At 37.8% G+C, this 16,471-nt stretch overlaps 1 protein-coding gene and 1 pseudogene across 4 annotated transcripts in view; both read right to left on the reverse strand.

Annotated features, from left to right (window-relative positions):
• Positions 1 to 16,471, reverse strand: part of il16 (interleukin 16) — a 58,308-nt gene that overhangs the window by 15,112 nt on the left and 26,725 nt on the right. For 3 of the 4 annotated variants that reach the window (XM_088295606.1, XM_088295607.1, XM_088295604.1), the window contains 6 exons: positions 15,954 to 16,027; positions 15,485 to 15,731; positions 14,886 to 15,003; positions 7,489 to 7,621; positions 6,832 to 6,925; positions 665 to 888 (listed from right to left, as the gene is read on the reverse strand). In XM_088295606.1, the coding sequence (XP_088151732.1) occupies positions 665 to 888; positions 6,832 to 6,925; positions 7,489 to 7,621; positions 14,886 to 15,003; positions 15,485 to 15,731; positions 15,954 to 16,027 (890 nt within the window). The remainder of the gene's footprint in view (positions 1 to 664; positions 889 to 6,831; positions 6,926 to 7,488; positions 7,622 to 14,885; positions 15,004 to 15,484; positions 15,732 to 15,953; positions 16,028 to 16,471) is intronic. The other variant, XM_088295605.1, reaches the window with a different exon arrangement.
• Positions 8,021 to 13,770, reverse strand: LOC148335997 (uncharacterized; annotated as a pseudogene).

The following is a 16,471-nucleotide window of genomic DNA, read 5'->3' on the forward strand; positions in this document are numbered from 1 at the left end:
CCATACTGACCTTGCAGGCAAAAAAAACTCTCACTTTGTCGAGCAGAACAATGGGATGCCCGACAAGCAAAGAGGTGACAAGCCGCTGGCCACCTCGGCTCGAGCAGCGCTGCTCATAAACTTTTCTGAGCCCAATTCTGTGCGCTCATCGGCACATACGTGACCGATGAAGCGGCCAAGGTGCTTTTCTCGTACACTGACATGCAAGGGGCGCAGCAGCCATTGGGGGAGAGGTGGTGCTTTAGTGATCCAGGCGACTTATTTCCGGTTTAGAAAAATAGCCACCAAAATAACTCATATTTCATAAGAAATTCAAAACTAGATCACAATGTGCCAAAGCTAATATATATATATATATATATATATATATATATATATATATATATATATATATATATATATATATATATATATATAAATATATATATATTAATTGTGCAAGGCTTAAAATAGCATGACAGACCCTTTATGGTCTGTTTTTCATGGTTGTCAGTTTTGTTTAAACATTGAAATTGCAGTTGAACAATACCAGCAATGAGTAAAAAGTTTGTTGCCTCTGACTACATAAATAACAGAATGATCCCAATCAAGGGTTACATATTTTTGTGAACCATTAATGTAATTAAATTTGATTCCTTATACAACAGCCATTGACCACACTTACCTTTGGTGTGACTAAGCTGTGGACACGGGCCGATGGGTTATAACGTGTGTTGGGAAAGTTGTGGATGTTGAGGAGGCGGTCATGGTGGTGCTTTTCGGTGTTGTCACTGCAGGAGCGGATCATGGATTTTTGAACTTGACGAACAGCAACCTGACTGAAGCTTCTTTCCAAACAACGTTTGCATCTTGGCTGGCCGTGAGAACATGACTCCAATTTCCGCAATCCTGTAACATAAAATATAATAGGTGACATTTCCCTCCTCAGTTTAAGAGACAGTTTGCATTGCTATACACTTTTGAAATATATATATACAAAAAAATTAATTTGAGGAAGATGAAATTGAAAGTTGTGATTGGAATCAAAGTGAACAGGAACATTCACGGATATACTAATACTAAATCATCAGCACCCTTAAGCCCCTATCCCACTGTGGGGCAAATAATTGCGAGTGTTGCGTGTTGTTGTTGCGTATACATCAGAGTTTGTCTGGGATCAATGTCAAATGATCGCAAAACATTTGCCAATAGTTTGAGTGATTGTTGTAACAAGAAAAGTACAGGTGAACGTTTGCCAAATGTCTTGTGACCTTCACCAACAGTCAGAAATATTCGCCCTTCAGTGGGATATGTGCTTTCTTGATCTTTTTACAGAAATCGCATTCCAGAACATCAGCACTCTTGGTTTGACAGCACAAAATTAAATGCAAATAAGAAACCTGTATTCCGTTTCCCTGCTGGGAAACATGCGCTTAAAAATTTACATTTGTCAATACATGAGCCGATGAAATATTTAGTGCATTTGTATAATGTGAAAAATATGTATCTATACATTATATGAATTTATGATGAATACATTATATTAATAATGGTGGCAATTCCTGGTGTTTTCATATATAGTTATATGTGGCAGTTTCCAGAATTAAAAAAATGAAAGGAGACTCCTTTCGCCATTTCCTAAGAACCAGAAACTTTGTTTTGTTTCCAAGGTGGGGGAGGAGGACCCCTGCCATGATACCAAAAACGACACCTACATGAACTGCAAGTATCATTGTGTGCCACAGAACAATTAAAATATGAAGCCTCACGTGTATGTGTTCTTGAGTAGACGCTTCAAAATATTGTAAATGCGTTTCATGTCTCATTACAGTTCTGCAGCTTGCTATGTTTAGATCAGTGGTGCTCAGAGTGTCATTCGTGATCAACAATTAGGTAGCAAAGGCGTTGTTGGTAGCTCTCATGGCATTAATTCAAACATCGACAGCCTTCCCAGTTTTATACTATTGATATAACTGCCTGTCAGTAGCAGTGAATGAGTTTGGAAAAAAAAATTGTCTATGAAATTTGTCACTTACACGTACGAGGCTACAAAAACTACTGTAGCAGTTTCCATCTTGTTCTGTCAACGCTGACCTAAATAATAAAAGTCTAAAATGATTAGGGGAACAACTAAGCCAAGTATTTCTTTACAGTGATAGGAGGATTTCTTAATTTATTTATTTATTTTGCTGTGGGGCCGGATGATGGTGTGACTCGGACAGCAGAGCCGGCAGGCAAGGAGGGAGCGGACGACTCCCCGGCGCTGGAGAATGACCCGTCGGACGGAGGAGCAGACCTCCACCCGAACACCCAGTGTGGGGCCAGGTGTCCTCCAATGGTGCGTGTTGTGTCTGCCGATGGTGTGGTGGTAGTGGGGGTAGCGATTTGGACCGACTGACTGGTGGCGCTTGCTGGCTGGATAAAGGAGGGAATGTGGAGCAACATTTAAGGGCCATTGATAAAAATGTTCATTCCAAGTGCCATTCCAACGTGACTGACCTTGGGAGTGGCCTAAGTATGAATCTGGATAAGATAAGAACCTTTGTCCTCTGCTCTCTCTCTTTGCCTAAACGCACCAACTGGAAGCCGGACCTTTGGCGTTTTGTGTGTGACCTCTTGCCTTGGTGCTCTTAGAGATGCCAGACCTGATCTCCATTTTCTTTCTCTCTTCTTCCAAGAAGTTTTCTTTTTCTTGCTTTTTATGGTGTCACGAGTTTGACACGAGAGTCCAACAGTGTGAACTAGTTTTGGGTCGTTATTGAACAATTTGCTCAAAATGAACACATTTTGAATGGATCACTTTCTGAAGAGATTCGCTCTTTTCTCAGTTTATTTGAGCTCAGGAACGCGCATTTTGTCAATCATCCAAACAACCAAACAACAGCCAGAGTCAGATGTGGGAGGAATTTTTGGCATTCACGGAATCAGTAAGGTAATTTCCCAATCACATACGATTCAGTGAGTGAATGTGTTGATATTTTCCATTCACAAATGATTCAGTTAGTGAACATGGGCAATTGCCATTCTCGTTCGTAAATTATGTATTTAATAGAAATCATAACAACAAAACAAATGCACAAATTCAAATTCCTGCAACATCGAGGTGAGCAAAAGTTTTTTTTTTTTTTAAACTCATTCCCTCCGTGCCCAGGGGAGAGGCTCAGGGGGCATGAACGATTCAGTGAACAAATCTTTTTAATCTTTTTAGTGGTTAATAAGTAAATGTTATTCACACTTCAGGCAGTTCAGTATCAGAGATCGTTGTGTCTCTAGATGCAGAGAAAGCATTTGACCGTGTCGAATGGTGTTTCCTATATGAAGTGATGAATAAATTTGGCTTGGGCGAAGGCTTTATTCGTTGGGTGAGGCTACTATATTCCTCCCCATCTGCTTCAGTTCGTACAAACCATACTTTATCTTCGCCCTTCCTACTGGGAAGAGGTACCAGGCAAGGTTGCCCTCTCTCTCCTCTTCTGTTTGCCATTGCTATTGAGCCTCTGGCCATATGGCTGCGCTCAGAAGAAAGAATTCAAGGTATCACGAGGATGGGTATGATGCATAAGGTCTCCCTATATGCAGATGATTTGCTTTTGTATATCTCAAATCCTCATACTTCACTACCAATGCTTTTTGAGATACTATTGAGATACTAGACCGGTATGGCGCTCTTTCTGGTTATAAACTTAACTATCAAAAAAGTGAGCTACTTCCTCTCAATTCTTTGGCTAAGGAACTCTCTCGTTCAGTAGTACCCTCAGATGGGTAGAAACCGGATTTCGATATCTTGGAGTTTTTGTTTCCCTTTCTATACCTGAAATGATGAAACAGAACTTCCTATCTTTATTGGAATGTACTGGGAAAAATTTTGACCGATGGTCTCTACTACCATTGTCGTTAGTAGGACGTGTCAATTTAATCAAGACATCCGTTCTTCCTAAATTCTTGTACCTTTTTCAGCATATTCCCATTCTTCTTAGCAAATCCTTTTTTGATAGGTTGGATAAATCAAATTCACAATTTCTATGGAATGGGAAACCTGCAAGTATCCGTAAATCTATACTTCAATCTCCAAGGAACAACGGTGGTCTTTCTCTTCCCAATTTTAGACAGTATTATTGGGCGGCCAATATACAGAAAGTTTTGTATTGGGCACATGAGGAAGATGATTCTACACCTGGCTGGGTAAGAATTGAGAAGTTGTCAAGCCGCTATTCTCTACTGTCAATACTTGGCTCATCACTCCCTTTGTCTTTATCCCACATTGGGGACAATCCAATAGTCAAGGAATCTATAGCTATTTGGAGACAGTTGAGAAAACACTTTGGACTGCTTAGTCAATCTGTATTCATGCCTCTGTTAAGGAATTGTAATTTCTTACCTTCAAACACTGATGGGGCTTTCAGAAGTTGGCATGATAAAGGGCTTCAGAAGATTAAGGATTTATATGAGAATAATGTCTTTTCGTCCTTCGCCGATCTTTCATCTAAATTTAACCTGCCAAATTCAAACTTTTTTCGTTACCTGCAGGCGAAAAATTTAGCTGAAAAACAGTTTCCTCACTTTCCCAACAGACCTCCTGAAACTCATTTGGATACTCTACTTGGAATGATACCTCAACAGAGGAGATGCATTTCGACTTTATATAAAATACTTGATAGCATACTTTTGAAGTTGCTTCATGCTATTAAAAGGAGTTGGGAGGATGAGCTCCAGATGACACTATCCGAGCAACAATGGGACATAGCTTTGAAATTGACTCACTCTTCCTCAATCTGTGCCCGTCATTCCTTGATCCAGTGTAAAATATTTTATAAAATACATTATACCAATGCGAAATGATCTAAAATGTATCCAACGGTTAAAGACGCCTGCAATCGATGTGGACAATCACCGCCAAATCATGTCCATATGTTTTAGGGTTGCCCTGAATTAAATTTGTTTTGGAGGGGGATTTTTGATACACTCAGCCAAGCATATGGTCAAACCATCCCCCCTAACCCACTCTCAGCTATATTTGGTGTGCCTCCTGATATAAATTTAACCGGTCCGCTTAAACAGGCCTTGGCTTTCACTACTGTGTTGGCTCGTAGGCTCATTTTACTACAGTGGAAGCTTCTTCGCCCCCCATCTCATAACTTGTGGTTAAAAGAAGTTCTTTTCAACTTGAGACTAGAAAAACTAAGATTCTCTCTAAAAGGCTCAACCAATAAATTTAAAGAAAATTGGAAACCTTTTCTGTTAATGGTTGATACTATCACATTGTTTCCTGAGGTGGAGCAGGAATAGGCTGTAACGAATGTTTATTTTGATTTGAAATTAGTTTTTTTGTTTGTTTGTTTTTTCTCCCCAAAAAGGTATATATATGTGTATATTTTTTGTATATATATATATATATATATATATATATATATATATATATATATATATATATATATATATATATAATTTTTTTTTTTTTTTTTTTTAATCCCTTCTTAAATGTGTGTATGTGTGTTCTTAAATATTTTGATGTTTTTGTGTGCGGTGACTACCTCACTGCAATGTCTGATGTCTGGGCTCGGAGGACGGTGGGTTGAGGAGGGAAAAAGGGTACTCGGGTATATGATATATGATTGTATAGTAATCCAGTTGACTTGTCTACTTGGTTATGTTCTTGTCAAAAACCAATAAAAATATTGAAAAATTCAAAAATAAGTACAGTAATACCCCGCTACTTCGCGGTTCACCTTTCGCGGGTTCAGTGCTTCGCGGGTCTAAAAAATATTCGGGGGCATTGTAGTTTCGCCGAGCGGCACGAGGGGGCGCTGGAGCGGTTAGACGGCCGGCGTGCGCCGAAGAGGAGAGTGGACGAAGAAGAGAGTGGACGAAGAAGAGCACGTTCCCCCGGACACGATTTGGGGCGACGTTTCGCGCGGTTCGGACCGTACCAGAGCTCCGGCCGGCGTGCGTGGCAGTTAAGCCGAAGAGGAGCACCTTCCCCGGGCACGGGCGGTGTCAAGCGGCCCCTAAGTTTAACCGAATGGAAGCTCCGGAGGAGGAGGGCATGCTCGCATCACAGTTAAGCCGAATAGGAGCACCTTCCCCGGGCACGGGCGGTGTCAAGCGGCCCCTAAGTTTATCCGAATGGAAGCTCCGGGGGAGGAGGGCGGGCGTGTGTCACAGTTAAACCGAATAGGAGCACCTCTTCCGCCCGGGCACGAGCGGAGCGTGAGGCTGTCAGTTATGAATGAATAAATAAATAAATGAAGAATGCCACCTTTCATTTCACTGTCATGATCCGTGCCTGTCATGCCGCGTGTGTTTTCGTTTTTTCAGCTGTGTGGGCGTTCCTCCAGGGATCGTCTCGCGCCATGCGGTCAGCTGCTGCGAGACGCGCTGATTACACTGACTATATTGTGATTATAATAAATATCTTTGTATCACCACCTTTTTTCCCGTGTCTGCGTTTGGAGAGTCCTGCTCAATCCTCCAGCTCTGCTGGAGGATCATAACATTCACAGGGCACACCGGACGGCGTACCAGCAGGTAAAAGTCGAAGTAATTAAATAAATACAAAAAGAAGTAATTGAATAAATACGAAAATAATGGCTGGGGAATAAAAAAATAAGTTTTAATAATTTTTTTTTTTTTGTAATAACATGAATTTCACTCTCTCTCTCTCTACCCATATATATATATATATATATATATATATATATATATATATATATATATATATATTTTTTTTTTTTTTTTTTTTTTTTTTAAGCATTTATGAAGGTGCGCCGCTACTTCGCGGATTTTCAGTTTTCGCGGGTGGTCACGGTCCCCATTAACCGCGATAACCGGGGTATTACTGTAATAAGAATTTACCATTTGCATCACTACTCCATTGGCTCTTGTCCTTTCTCAGTTTGCTATTTTCCACAGCTTGAGCTATAGCATCATTCAGCTGATGCTCTGATACCTAAAGAATACAAAAAGAGTAGAGGAGGGTGAGAGTACAGTACAGTTGTATTGGAATTCATATTATCAATGCGGGGTGGGGAAGAGTTGATTACATTTTCCAAACTTGAATCCACAGTTTTACAACTCAACATACAGTACTGTATTCAAACCAGTCACAATGTGTGGTGTCCTTAATTAATGTCTTCTTTGTATTAATGACCTTTTAAAAACCACGGATACATTTAAAATCACAAGGTATCAGTGCTGGCCACAATTGTTGACTGTTCCAATTTGGCTGAGTCATTATTGGACTCCCTTTGCTCATCTCCGTCCAACGTAAGACAGAATTTGGAACATCATAAACAGTAAAGACACATTGTCAGTAACACTATTACAGAGTTACAGGAAATGCTAGTGTAGGTAGTAGGTACATTTAATGGTAAATCAGCAAAGTTTTGTTTCAGAAATAAAACTGGCGAGACAACATTTGCAAAGCGTATCCAAAACTTTACAAGTATGACTGAGTTTAGTGTAATACTTTAAATAATAAAAGTACAAAATTTAAATTGAAGCATTACGTACTTTGGGTTCCGGGTGTCGACTGATGATAACCTGAACTGGACCTGGTGTGCATTGGCTCAGGACTGCGTAGACATCGTTTAGTGCCATATTGTAAACCACAGTGTCATTGATTTCCATGATCTCATCCCCACACCTAAAAATAGCAGGTCAAGCCAACGATAAGTAAAGATACAGGGAAAAAAATTCCATTAAGAAGATTAAGTGAAGAAAATTTCAAAGGTAGACTATTTTTTTCCAGATTTGACACGATATAGCCTCGTTACCATGAATTAAAGAAATGGAAAAATGGACACTTTAAACAACACTTTAAACCATTTTGCAAAAAAGTAAAGAGATCTCAAAAGAGATTTTGAGATTAAATCATCTGTCCCCGTCCACGTCTTGTGTAACTTTTTTGTATTGCCTCATTACCTATGGAGACAGGTTGCGGTAAACTACCCTGCTCCAGTGACAGGCTGAAGAATTCCTTCATTCCCCATGCGATGCACCATTTTAGTCCACCCTGGGAGGGAAACGCTAATAACTTGTTTCCTTAACTCTGGAATGTTCTATCAACATCTTGCACATTGATCACCATGCACACAAGAACTTTGTGTTTTGATTTCTGCATTTAAAAAAAAAAAAGCAACAAGACTTGCATATGCTATAGGATGATTTATATTACCAACAAGTATAAATTATTAAGGAATTTAAGAGGGGTTAATTTAAATTCTGCTCTGTCCTCTAAAAGTCACACCAACAAACTATAATATTGTGCGAATTGAATTTAATAATATCTTGGAATTCATTTAAAATGACAAAATATGAAGTATATTTAATTCAGAGACTGTTCTAATAACTTTTTTGGATTTTTGAACACAATCTAAAGCAGGGGTAACAAGATCCAGTCCTGCAGGACAACTTTCCTGCATTTAAATCTCTCCCAGGTGCAACCCATCAGCTCATCAGCAAGCTTTGAAGAAGCCTGATAAGTATCCTGCTCATTTGAATCAGGTGTGTTTCAGCCGGGAGAGATGGAAAACATGCACGGCACCAGCCCTCGAGGACTGGAGTCTGAAATCCCTGATCTAAACGGAGACATGCAGACATTACAGGCATTTTTCTTAGAAACATTTTTCAAAACTGCCCATAAGCGCCACACTCCAGCAGTGTTGGTTTCCACTCGTCCATTGAGAGCCTGTTGACGTACTGTGTCTCCACCTGGTACAGCGGCTGCACTGAGGCGGACAGAGTGAGGCTCCAGAGGACAGTCAAAACAGCGCAAAGGATTATTAGCTGCCCTCTCCCCTCACTGTCGGACATCTACACCGCCCGGTGCCTCAGAAGGGCTCTCAACATCGTCAAAGACAATACCCACCCAAACTCACACCTGTTCGACCTGTTGCCCTCTGGCAGGCGCTACAGATGCATCAAATCGAGGACCAATAGACTGAGAAACAGTTTCTTTCCGAGAGCCATCTCCATTCTGAACTCTCACACACACACGAGAACACCCTTACCTTGCAGAACAGCATTGTGATGTGTTTTTATATACCCTATTCAGTACTAAATTCCATTGCACTCTCTTATTTATTTATCTAATTTATATATTTGTCTGTATTATTGTTGTATTGCACTGGAGAGGGGAGCCCTCTAATCTCGTTGCACACTTGAGTACAATGACAATAAAGGGATTTCTAATTCTAAAGACAGCTAATACGGCACAATATTTGCAAAGTATGCAAATTATTTTTGAAGTAAATCAAACTGAGTTAACTGAGTTAAAATATTTAACTGAGTTAAAGTTTTTTGGATTAATCACCTGAGTTAATGCTTTAATTTTGATATCCCTAATATATATATATATATATATATATATATATAGATATATATATATATATATATGTATATATATGTATATATTTATATATATATATATATATATATATATATATATATATATATATATATATAATATATATTTATCTGAATTATTGTTGTATTGCACTGGAGAGGGGAGCTCTCTAATCTCGTTGCACACTTGAGTACAATGACAATAAAGGGATTTCTGATTCTGAACATGTTTTTGAACACAATAAGTGATTTACATCTTTTCATGTCCGTTTCAAAGTCATTCCACAGAATTACACTTTTTACAGAAACACACCTAAGCCTCTTGGTTTAGGTTTTTTATACAAACTTGTGCCCCGTAAATTGTAACAACTATCTCTCTTTTCAAACAGCTTCTGAGTATTGCGGCAGATCATATTATTATGTACTTTATACATTATTTGCGCGATTTTAAATTCAACAAGATCATAAAATTTCATAGTGATTAATTTGATAAATAATGGATTTGTAGGGCGGCACGGTGGACAACTGGTTAGCACGATGGCCTCACAGTGAGAGACAGCATCTGGTTCAGGGTGTCCCCCGCCTACTGCCCGAAGATAGCTGGGATAGGCTCCAGCACCCCTAGTGAGGAGAAGTGGTACAGAAGATGGATGTGGATGGATGGATTTGTAGGTTAAATTTTGATCGATTAATAATTATGATTGCTTTTTTTTTGCATCTTAAAAAGAAGTAGAGTGTTGGTTTTATGGGCATTTCCCCATATTTCCACACAATAAGTCAGGTATGGTAATAATAGGGAACAATATAATGTGTATAGAGACTTCTTATTTAGTACATCTTTGTTTTTTTTTTATAAGATCCCAATAATTTTTGACATTTTATTTTTTACATTATCTATATGTGACTTCCAGGATAATTTGGCATCAATTACTAATCCAAGGAATTTATTCTCATACACTCTTTCTATTTCAGTTGCGTTTACATTGATTTTTACTTGGTGTTTGATTGGTCTAGTGCCAAAAACAACAAACTTTGTTTTGTCTAAATTGAGTGATAATTTGTTTGTGTCAAACCATTTTTTTAATATGATCAATTCATTTTCCACAATAGTCAGAAGCTGTTTGAGACTTTTCCCAGAACAATAGAAAGTTGTGTCGTCTGCAAATAAAACACTTTTTAGTGTTTTTGAGACACAACAAATATCATTTATATACAATATAAATAATTTGGGGCCTAGCACAGACCCCTGAGGAACCCCATGTGTAATCTGTAGTTGATTGGATTTTGTATTTTTAAACTGCATATACTGATATCTATTTTCTAAATAACTTTTCATCCATTCATATGCTACACCTCTTATGCCATATCTCATTAATTTATTTAGTAATATACCATGATCTATAGCAGAGGTATTCAATTAAAAGTCACAGAGGTCCATAACGAAAATTTCTTCCAATTAAAAGGTCCGAACCAAAGTCCAACTTCCCGAAATGTCGAGCCTATGTTCACATTTTTATATAGTTTCAATATTTAGTCATTTTCAACAGAGCGCACTTATATACTAAATATTTAGCAATGTTCCCATTAAACACCTTTGCCAGTCAAACAAATATAAGGCGTTTATTTCACGTTCAAGAAAATGTGGCTCCAGGAACTTAAGTTTGCCACTTCCAGAAAAAAACAGTAAAATATCTCCTGCAGAACTATATCAAGTGCTAAGCATTGAGTTAACATCTTTTACCTTTTTTTTTTTTTAAATCAAAGAGTTATCAGCCTAAAAATAACGGAAAGCCTAATTATCCAAGTAAAACAGGTCAACATGTTCAGTGCACAATCAATAAAAATGGCTGTCCTCATGAAAAACTAATTCAAAATGAGCTTTGACAACACTTTTTCTTTTGAATATTTTTTTAACTTCTCTTAATGAGAAAAATGAGTTTGTGACTGCCCTGCCAGTGACTTAAATCTGGGTTGGAACGGAGTCAGGGCCATTGGGATTTGGTAGATTATTTCACCCATCTGGCCTTTGTCTTTTCCTTTAAATAATGTTTGTGCAACCGTAGTTAAGCACTCCTTCACAACTTCCCCATCACTTGAACGTTTTTTTTATGTTTCCCCAAAATCCATGATACTTTTATTGAATATTCGTTTGCATGCCGCTGGGATGTAAACGAAAATGTAAAAATCTGTTGTACTGCACTCGAAGTTCGATGTTTTTGCCTGCGCTCACCTCAAACGTCAGCGGATAACTGTGCACAAAAGAGCGGTGCTTTGTTTCGCAGTGGCGCTTTGCAATGTTGCGACGGTTTCGGAGCATATGATGCACACTGGTTTTGAATTGGCTGCAGCCAGAACGAAACTAAATTTCTCCGTCCATTCATTTAAAACAACACGCATCGATCTTGCTAACTTTTTAGCAAGGCATACCGTCAGCAGCACTCTCTTCCGGTCTGCTGCGCAATTGGCAGTGGATCGTAAACAAAAGATTTGATTGGCTCAAATCAGTGACGCCTTTTCCGTATTAACTAGAATTGCAGCGCTAACGTTTGCGAATGCGCCCTGAAAAAAATTCATCATAGATTGGCCATGGGTCCGGTCCGAACCATCCTGCGGTCCGGACCGCGGTCCGCCATTTGGTGATGCCTGATCTATAGTGTCAAAAGCTTTTTTTAGGTCGATGAAAATCCCCACAGTGAACTTTTTGCTGTCTATGCTAGTGGCTATTTCTTCTACAAGTTCCATTATTGCCATTGAAGTGGTACGTTTTTCTCTGAAGCCATATTATTGTTCATTTAAGAGCATATGTTTTTGGATAAAGTTATCAAGTCTATTTGAAAATAGTTTTTCTCCATTTTTTGAAAATTGTGGTAATAATGAAATTGGTCTATAATTGGTGAATAGGTGCCTGTCTCCATTTTTATAAATTGGGATGACTTTTGCTATTTTCATTTTGGATGGAAAGATACCAGATTTGAATGACAGATTACATATGTAAGTCAAGGGTTGCACTACATTTTCAATAATAGTTTTTACTAATGGCATATCAATATTATAACAATCAGCAGACTTTATTTTTTAATGATTTTACAATATTTAATGCCTCACTATCATTTACAGCACTAAGAAACATAGTGGAGGAGTTGTTTTTAATATAGTTATCTATTTCAAAGGTGTTCTTTGGTTTAGGAATTTCCTTTGCTAGGTTGCTGCCGATATTGACAAAATATTTATTAAATTCGTTTGGAATTTCTACATTTTTTTCAATAACTATATTTGTATCTTTTATAAAGTATTCTGGATAGTCTCTTTTTTTGGAACAATGTTTAATTGCGTGATTTAATATTTTCCATATTTCTTGTGTGTTGTTTTTATTTTGCTCTAACAATGTATGATAATGATCTCTCTTACTTGTTCTTATAATATTTACTAATTTGTTTTTATAAGTTTTATACTTACTTTCGGCATCTTTTGTTCTCAGTTTGATGAATGTTCTATATAAAATGTTTTTCTTTTTACATGCGTTCTCTATACCCTTTGTCATCCAAGGCTTATCTAAGCCTTTATATTTCTTAGTTATTTTAATTAATGGAAAATATTTATTGTATAAGGAGATTATTATAGATTGAAATGCGTCATATGCAAGATTTGGATCTTTGTTTGAATAAACTTCAGACCAGTTATGATTTTCGATGTCCAACTTAAAGGCAGCAATGGAACGCTGTGTTTTTGGTCTTATTTCTGATATTTGAGTTGTTACCTTTGTTTTTTTATCAAAATAATTTTGAAGAACTGCAAAGACAGGAAGATGATCACTTAAGTCATTGATTAGAAGTCCATTTTGTATTTTATAGTCAATTTTATTTAGAAATATATTATCTATTAGTGTGGCTGTATCAACTGTTATTCTACTGGGTTTCGTAATTACAGGGAAAAGACCGTTGCTATACATTGCATTTATAAAATCGGTTGTTTTTTGGTGTCCGTTTGGGTTTAGCATGTTAATGTTAAAGTCACGTATTCGTGTTTTTTTGTCATTTGAGTGACTAAGCATGTTCATTAATTCTTTGTTGAATATGTCAATGCATGATCCTGGTGTCCTATAAATACAGCTTATGATGATATTTGATACGTTTTTTGTGTATATTTCAATAGTTAAACATTCCATTATGTTATCTATTGTGTTTGTCATGCAATATATGATAGTGCATCTAAGAGAATTATCCACATACATTGCAACACCCCCTCCCTTTCTATTCTCCCTATTTGTTGTAAATAATGTATATCCTTCCATATTCATGTCATTCATCTTTTTATTATCAAGCCAGGTTTCTGATATAGCAATTATTTTGAATTAGTTTAATTTAGTTTAGTTAGTTGTTTTTTGATTTTAGTGAAGTTTCTACAGAGACTTCTACTATTAAAGTGTATAATTGAAAGTACGTTAACCATTTTTATATTTGTGTTTAATTGATCATCCATATAATATTCAAAATTTACTATGCTGTGACGATTGTTGTAATATTGGTTGTCTGGGTCCAAGGTATTTTCAGGATCGGATCTCTTGTAGTCAGCATATTCAAAGGATTTGAAGTCCATATATATATATATATATATATATATATATATATATATATCAGAATCAGAAATCTCTTTATTGTCATTGTACTCAAGTGTGCAACGACATTAGATTTTCAGTTGTAGTTGGGTCCATCGTTGTTGATCAGGTGGTTCATTTACAGTTCTCAGCATGCTGCTTGGTGGTGTTATAGTTGAGTATGCCATGTTGCTGTGCTGGTGCTGGGGTGCACTATGAGTTTATCATGTCTTAGATATGCAATGTCCCCTCTGTCACGCGCAGCTTTTAATTTTGGCAGTAGTTCTTTTCTTTTTTGACGCACAGCATCAGTGAAGTCCTCATTTATATCAATGTTAGATCCTTTAAAGTATTTAGCTCTCTGCAGTATTATCGTTCTGTCTTTATATTTTTCAATTTTCACCACAACTGGCCTGGGTCTAATTCTACCAGGTTCGAATTTCGCAGTGCGGTGGGCTCTCTCCAACTCAATATTTCTTTGGACCTGCAACTTTTCCCTGAAAATTTTTTGCACTCGCTCTTCCGTATCAGTCCATGTTTCTCCAGGTATCTCCTCGATTCCATCAATGACTAATTTTTTTTGTCTTATCTGGCCTTCTAAGTAGTCCATTTTATCTGTTAATAGTATCATACTGTCACATATTTTATACATTTCTAGTTGCATGTTTTTACAGTGATCAGTTTGATTTGTTTGGGCTTTTTTAATGTCATCTACCTCGTTTTGAGTAAAATGTATGCTTGTTCTTATTTCTTGGACTTCCTTGGTAATAGTGTCATGTCGAATATTACTCAAATATTATAATATAATATATATATATAATATCATAATATTCAAATATTACTAGCAATATTCATGAGTAGTTTCTCATACACAAGCAGTTTATTTAATATGCACTAGTACTTTTTTAAAAACTTTTTTATTTATTTATTTTTTTTGCAACTTGCAGTTCGATAATTTATGAACCCTTACTGAAGTCTTCCATCAATGTGTGCAACAGATCCAGGTGACAAGGTATGTATGTAGATTCCAGGACATCCGTCTGTGGATGGAACACAGCACAGTCCAATACCCAGACCAACACTGACCTCTAGAAAGAAAAAGATTGATACAAATTGTATTTATTTAACTGGATGTGAAATGTATGCCAAAAGTCTTTGGCAGAATTAATCTGACGGAAAGCAGGGACCTATACGATATTCAAGGGTTCGAATTTTATGTTTTGGCTCCAAGTGAACAAAATGTATTAATTCCGTAAAAATCACAAAAACCTGATCTGATAAACCGGATCTTCATAAGCAAATGTCTTGATATGTTTAGTGATTGTTACTTTTGCACAGATTGGGGCGGGAGAGTGAGAGTAACCATTTGTGGATTGTCACCAAAATGAAATAGGGGCCTCCTTTGAACCCCACTTCCTAGAGAAATCCCAGTAGAGTTCTCAAAAACAGTCACACAATAAATAAACTGAAAATCCCATGGAAATGAAAAAGTTGTCTGCATGTTTGCATTAAAGTATAGCAATGAACGAAAACTACGACGACCACCTGTTGTCAACTCATGAGTCTAACCTTTCTGCAGGATGATCTCCATCATGATGCGGTCCCCTGGTTTAGCAGGTGAACTAGGAACAGTAATGATGGAATCATTGCAAGTTTTGTAGTTGTAATCTGCCATTTCATCACTGATTCTGGCCATGCCCGTAGTGGAGCTGAGTGAGCGTGATCTGCACAGCTGAGCAACCTGGGCCTGGCCGCACAAGGACCCCACTCGCAGGCTTGTCCTCACCACCAGAGTCAATAGACCCTTTTTGATCTGCTGGAAAACACATTCATGTTATTAAAGTGTCCCGTGCAAATTGTTCTGCTTCTTATTAATTTCATCAAGCATTTGCATGGTGATTTATAAATACATTGTAAAACAGTATACAGCACCTTGCCAAGGCTTGCCATTGGCCTTGGCTGTTTCCCCATTTCGTTATATTACAACCTCGAACTAGGGGCCGAGCAGCGACTGCTGCGGGCTGGCAGCCAGACTTACTTTGAACTTGTGGAGTGCATCATCATGACCCAATCCATGCATCGACTCCCCATTGAGCTCCAGTATCTCATCACCTACACACAATAGCATAAATAATATCTTAGTTCCAATATTCAGTGTTGCATCTTGATCACGCATATGGGCGCTTTTGTGCAATAAATATTGTGTGATTCTCATTCATTAGGGGTTGTCAGTCTAAAGGTAATGGTGCACATGAGGTCCTAATGGTGGCCGAGAAAGATCATACCAATTGCAAACGCCACAACACAAAAACACTGAACCTCGGCATGACTGCAAAGGACACAAAACAACAATGAACAACAGTGCTTTTGCAAAAGCCACAGCGGAAGTGACCGAAACTGGGGATGAGAATGGGATAAGAAAAGAATGGTAATGTTAAACTGGTGATAGACCGATTATCGGCCGAGCCAATGATTGGGGACGATATTTGGCATTTTGCCTTTATTTTGGCTGCAGCACATTTCTCTCTCTCTCTCTGCTGAGCTTGTCGCCCTGCC

The sequence above is a fragment of the Idiotropiscis lumnitzeri genome, chromosome 5 (genome assembly GCF_059441095.1).
Source record: "Idiotropiscis lumnitzeri isolate Australia: NSW breed Sydney's pygmy pipehorse chromosome 5, RoL_Ilum_1.0, whole genome shotgun sequence".
Lineage (NCBI taxonomy): Eukaryota > Metazoa > Chordata > Actinopteri > Syngnathiformes > Syngnathidae > Idiotropiscis > Idiotropiscis lumnitzeri.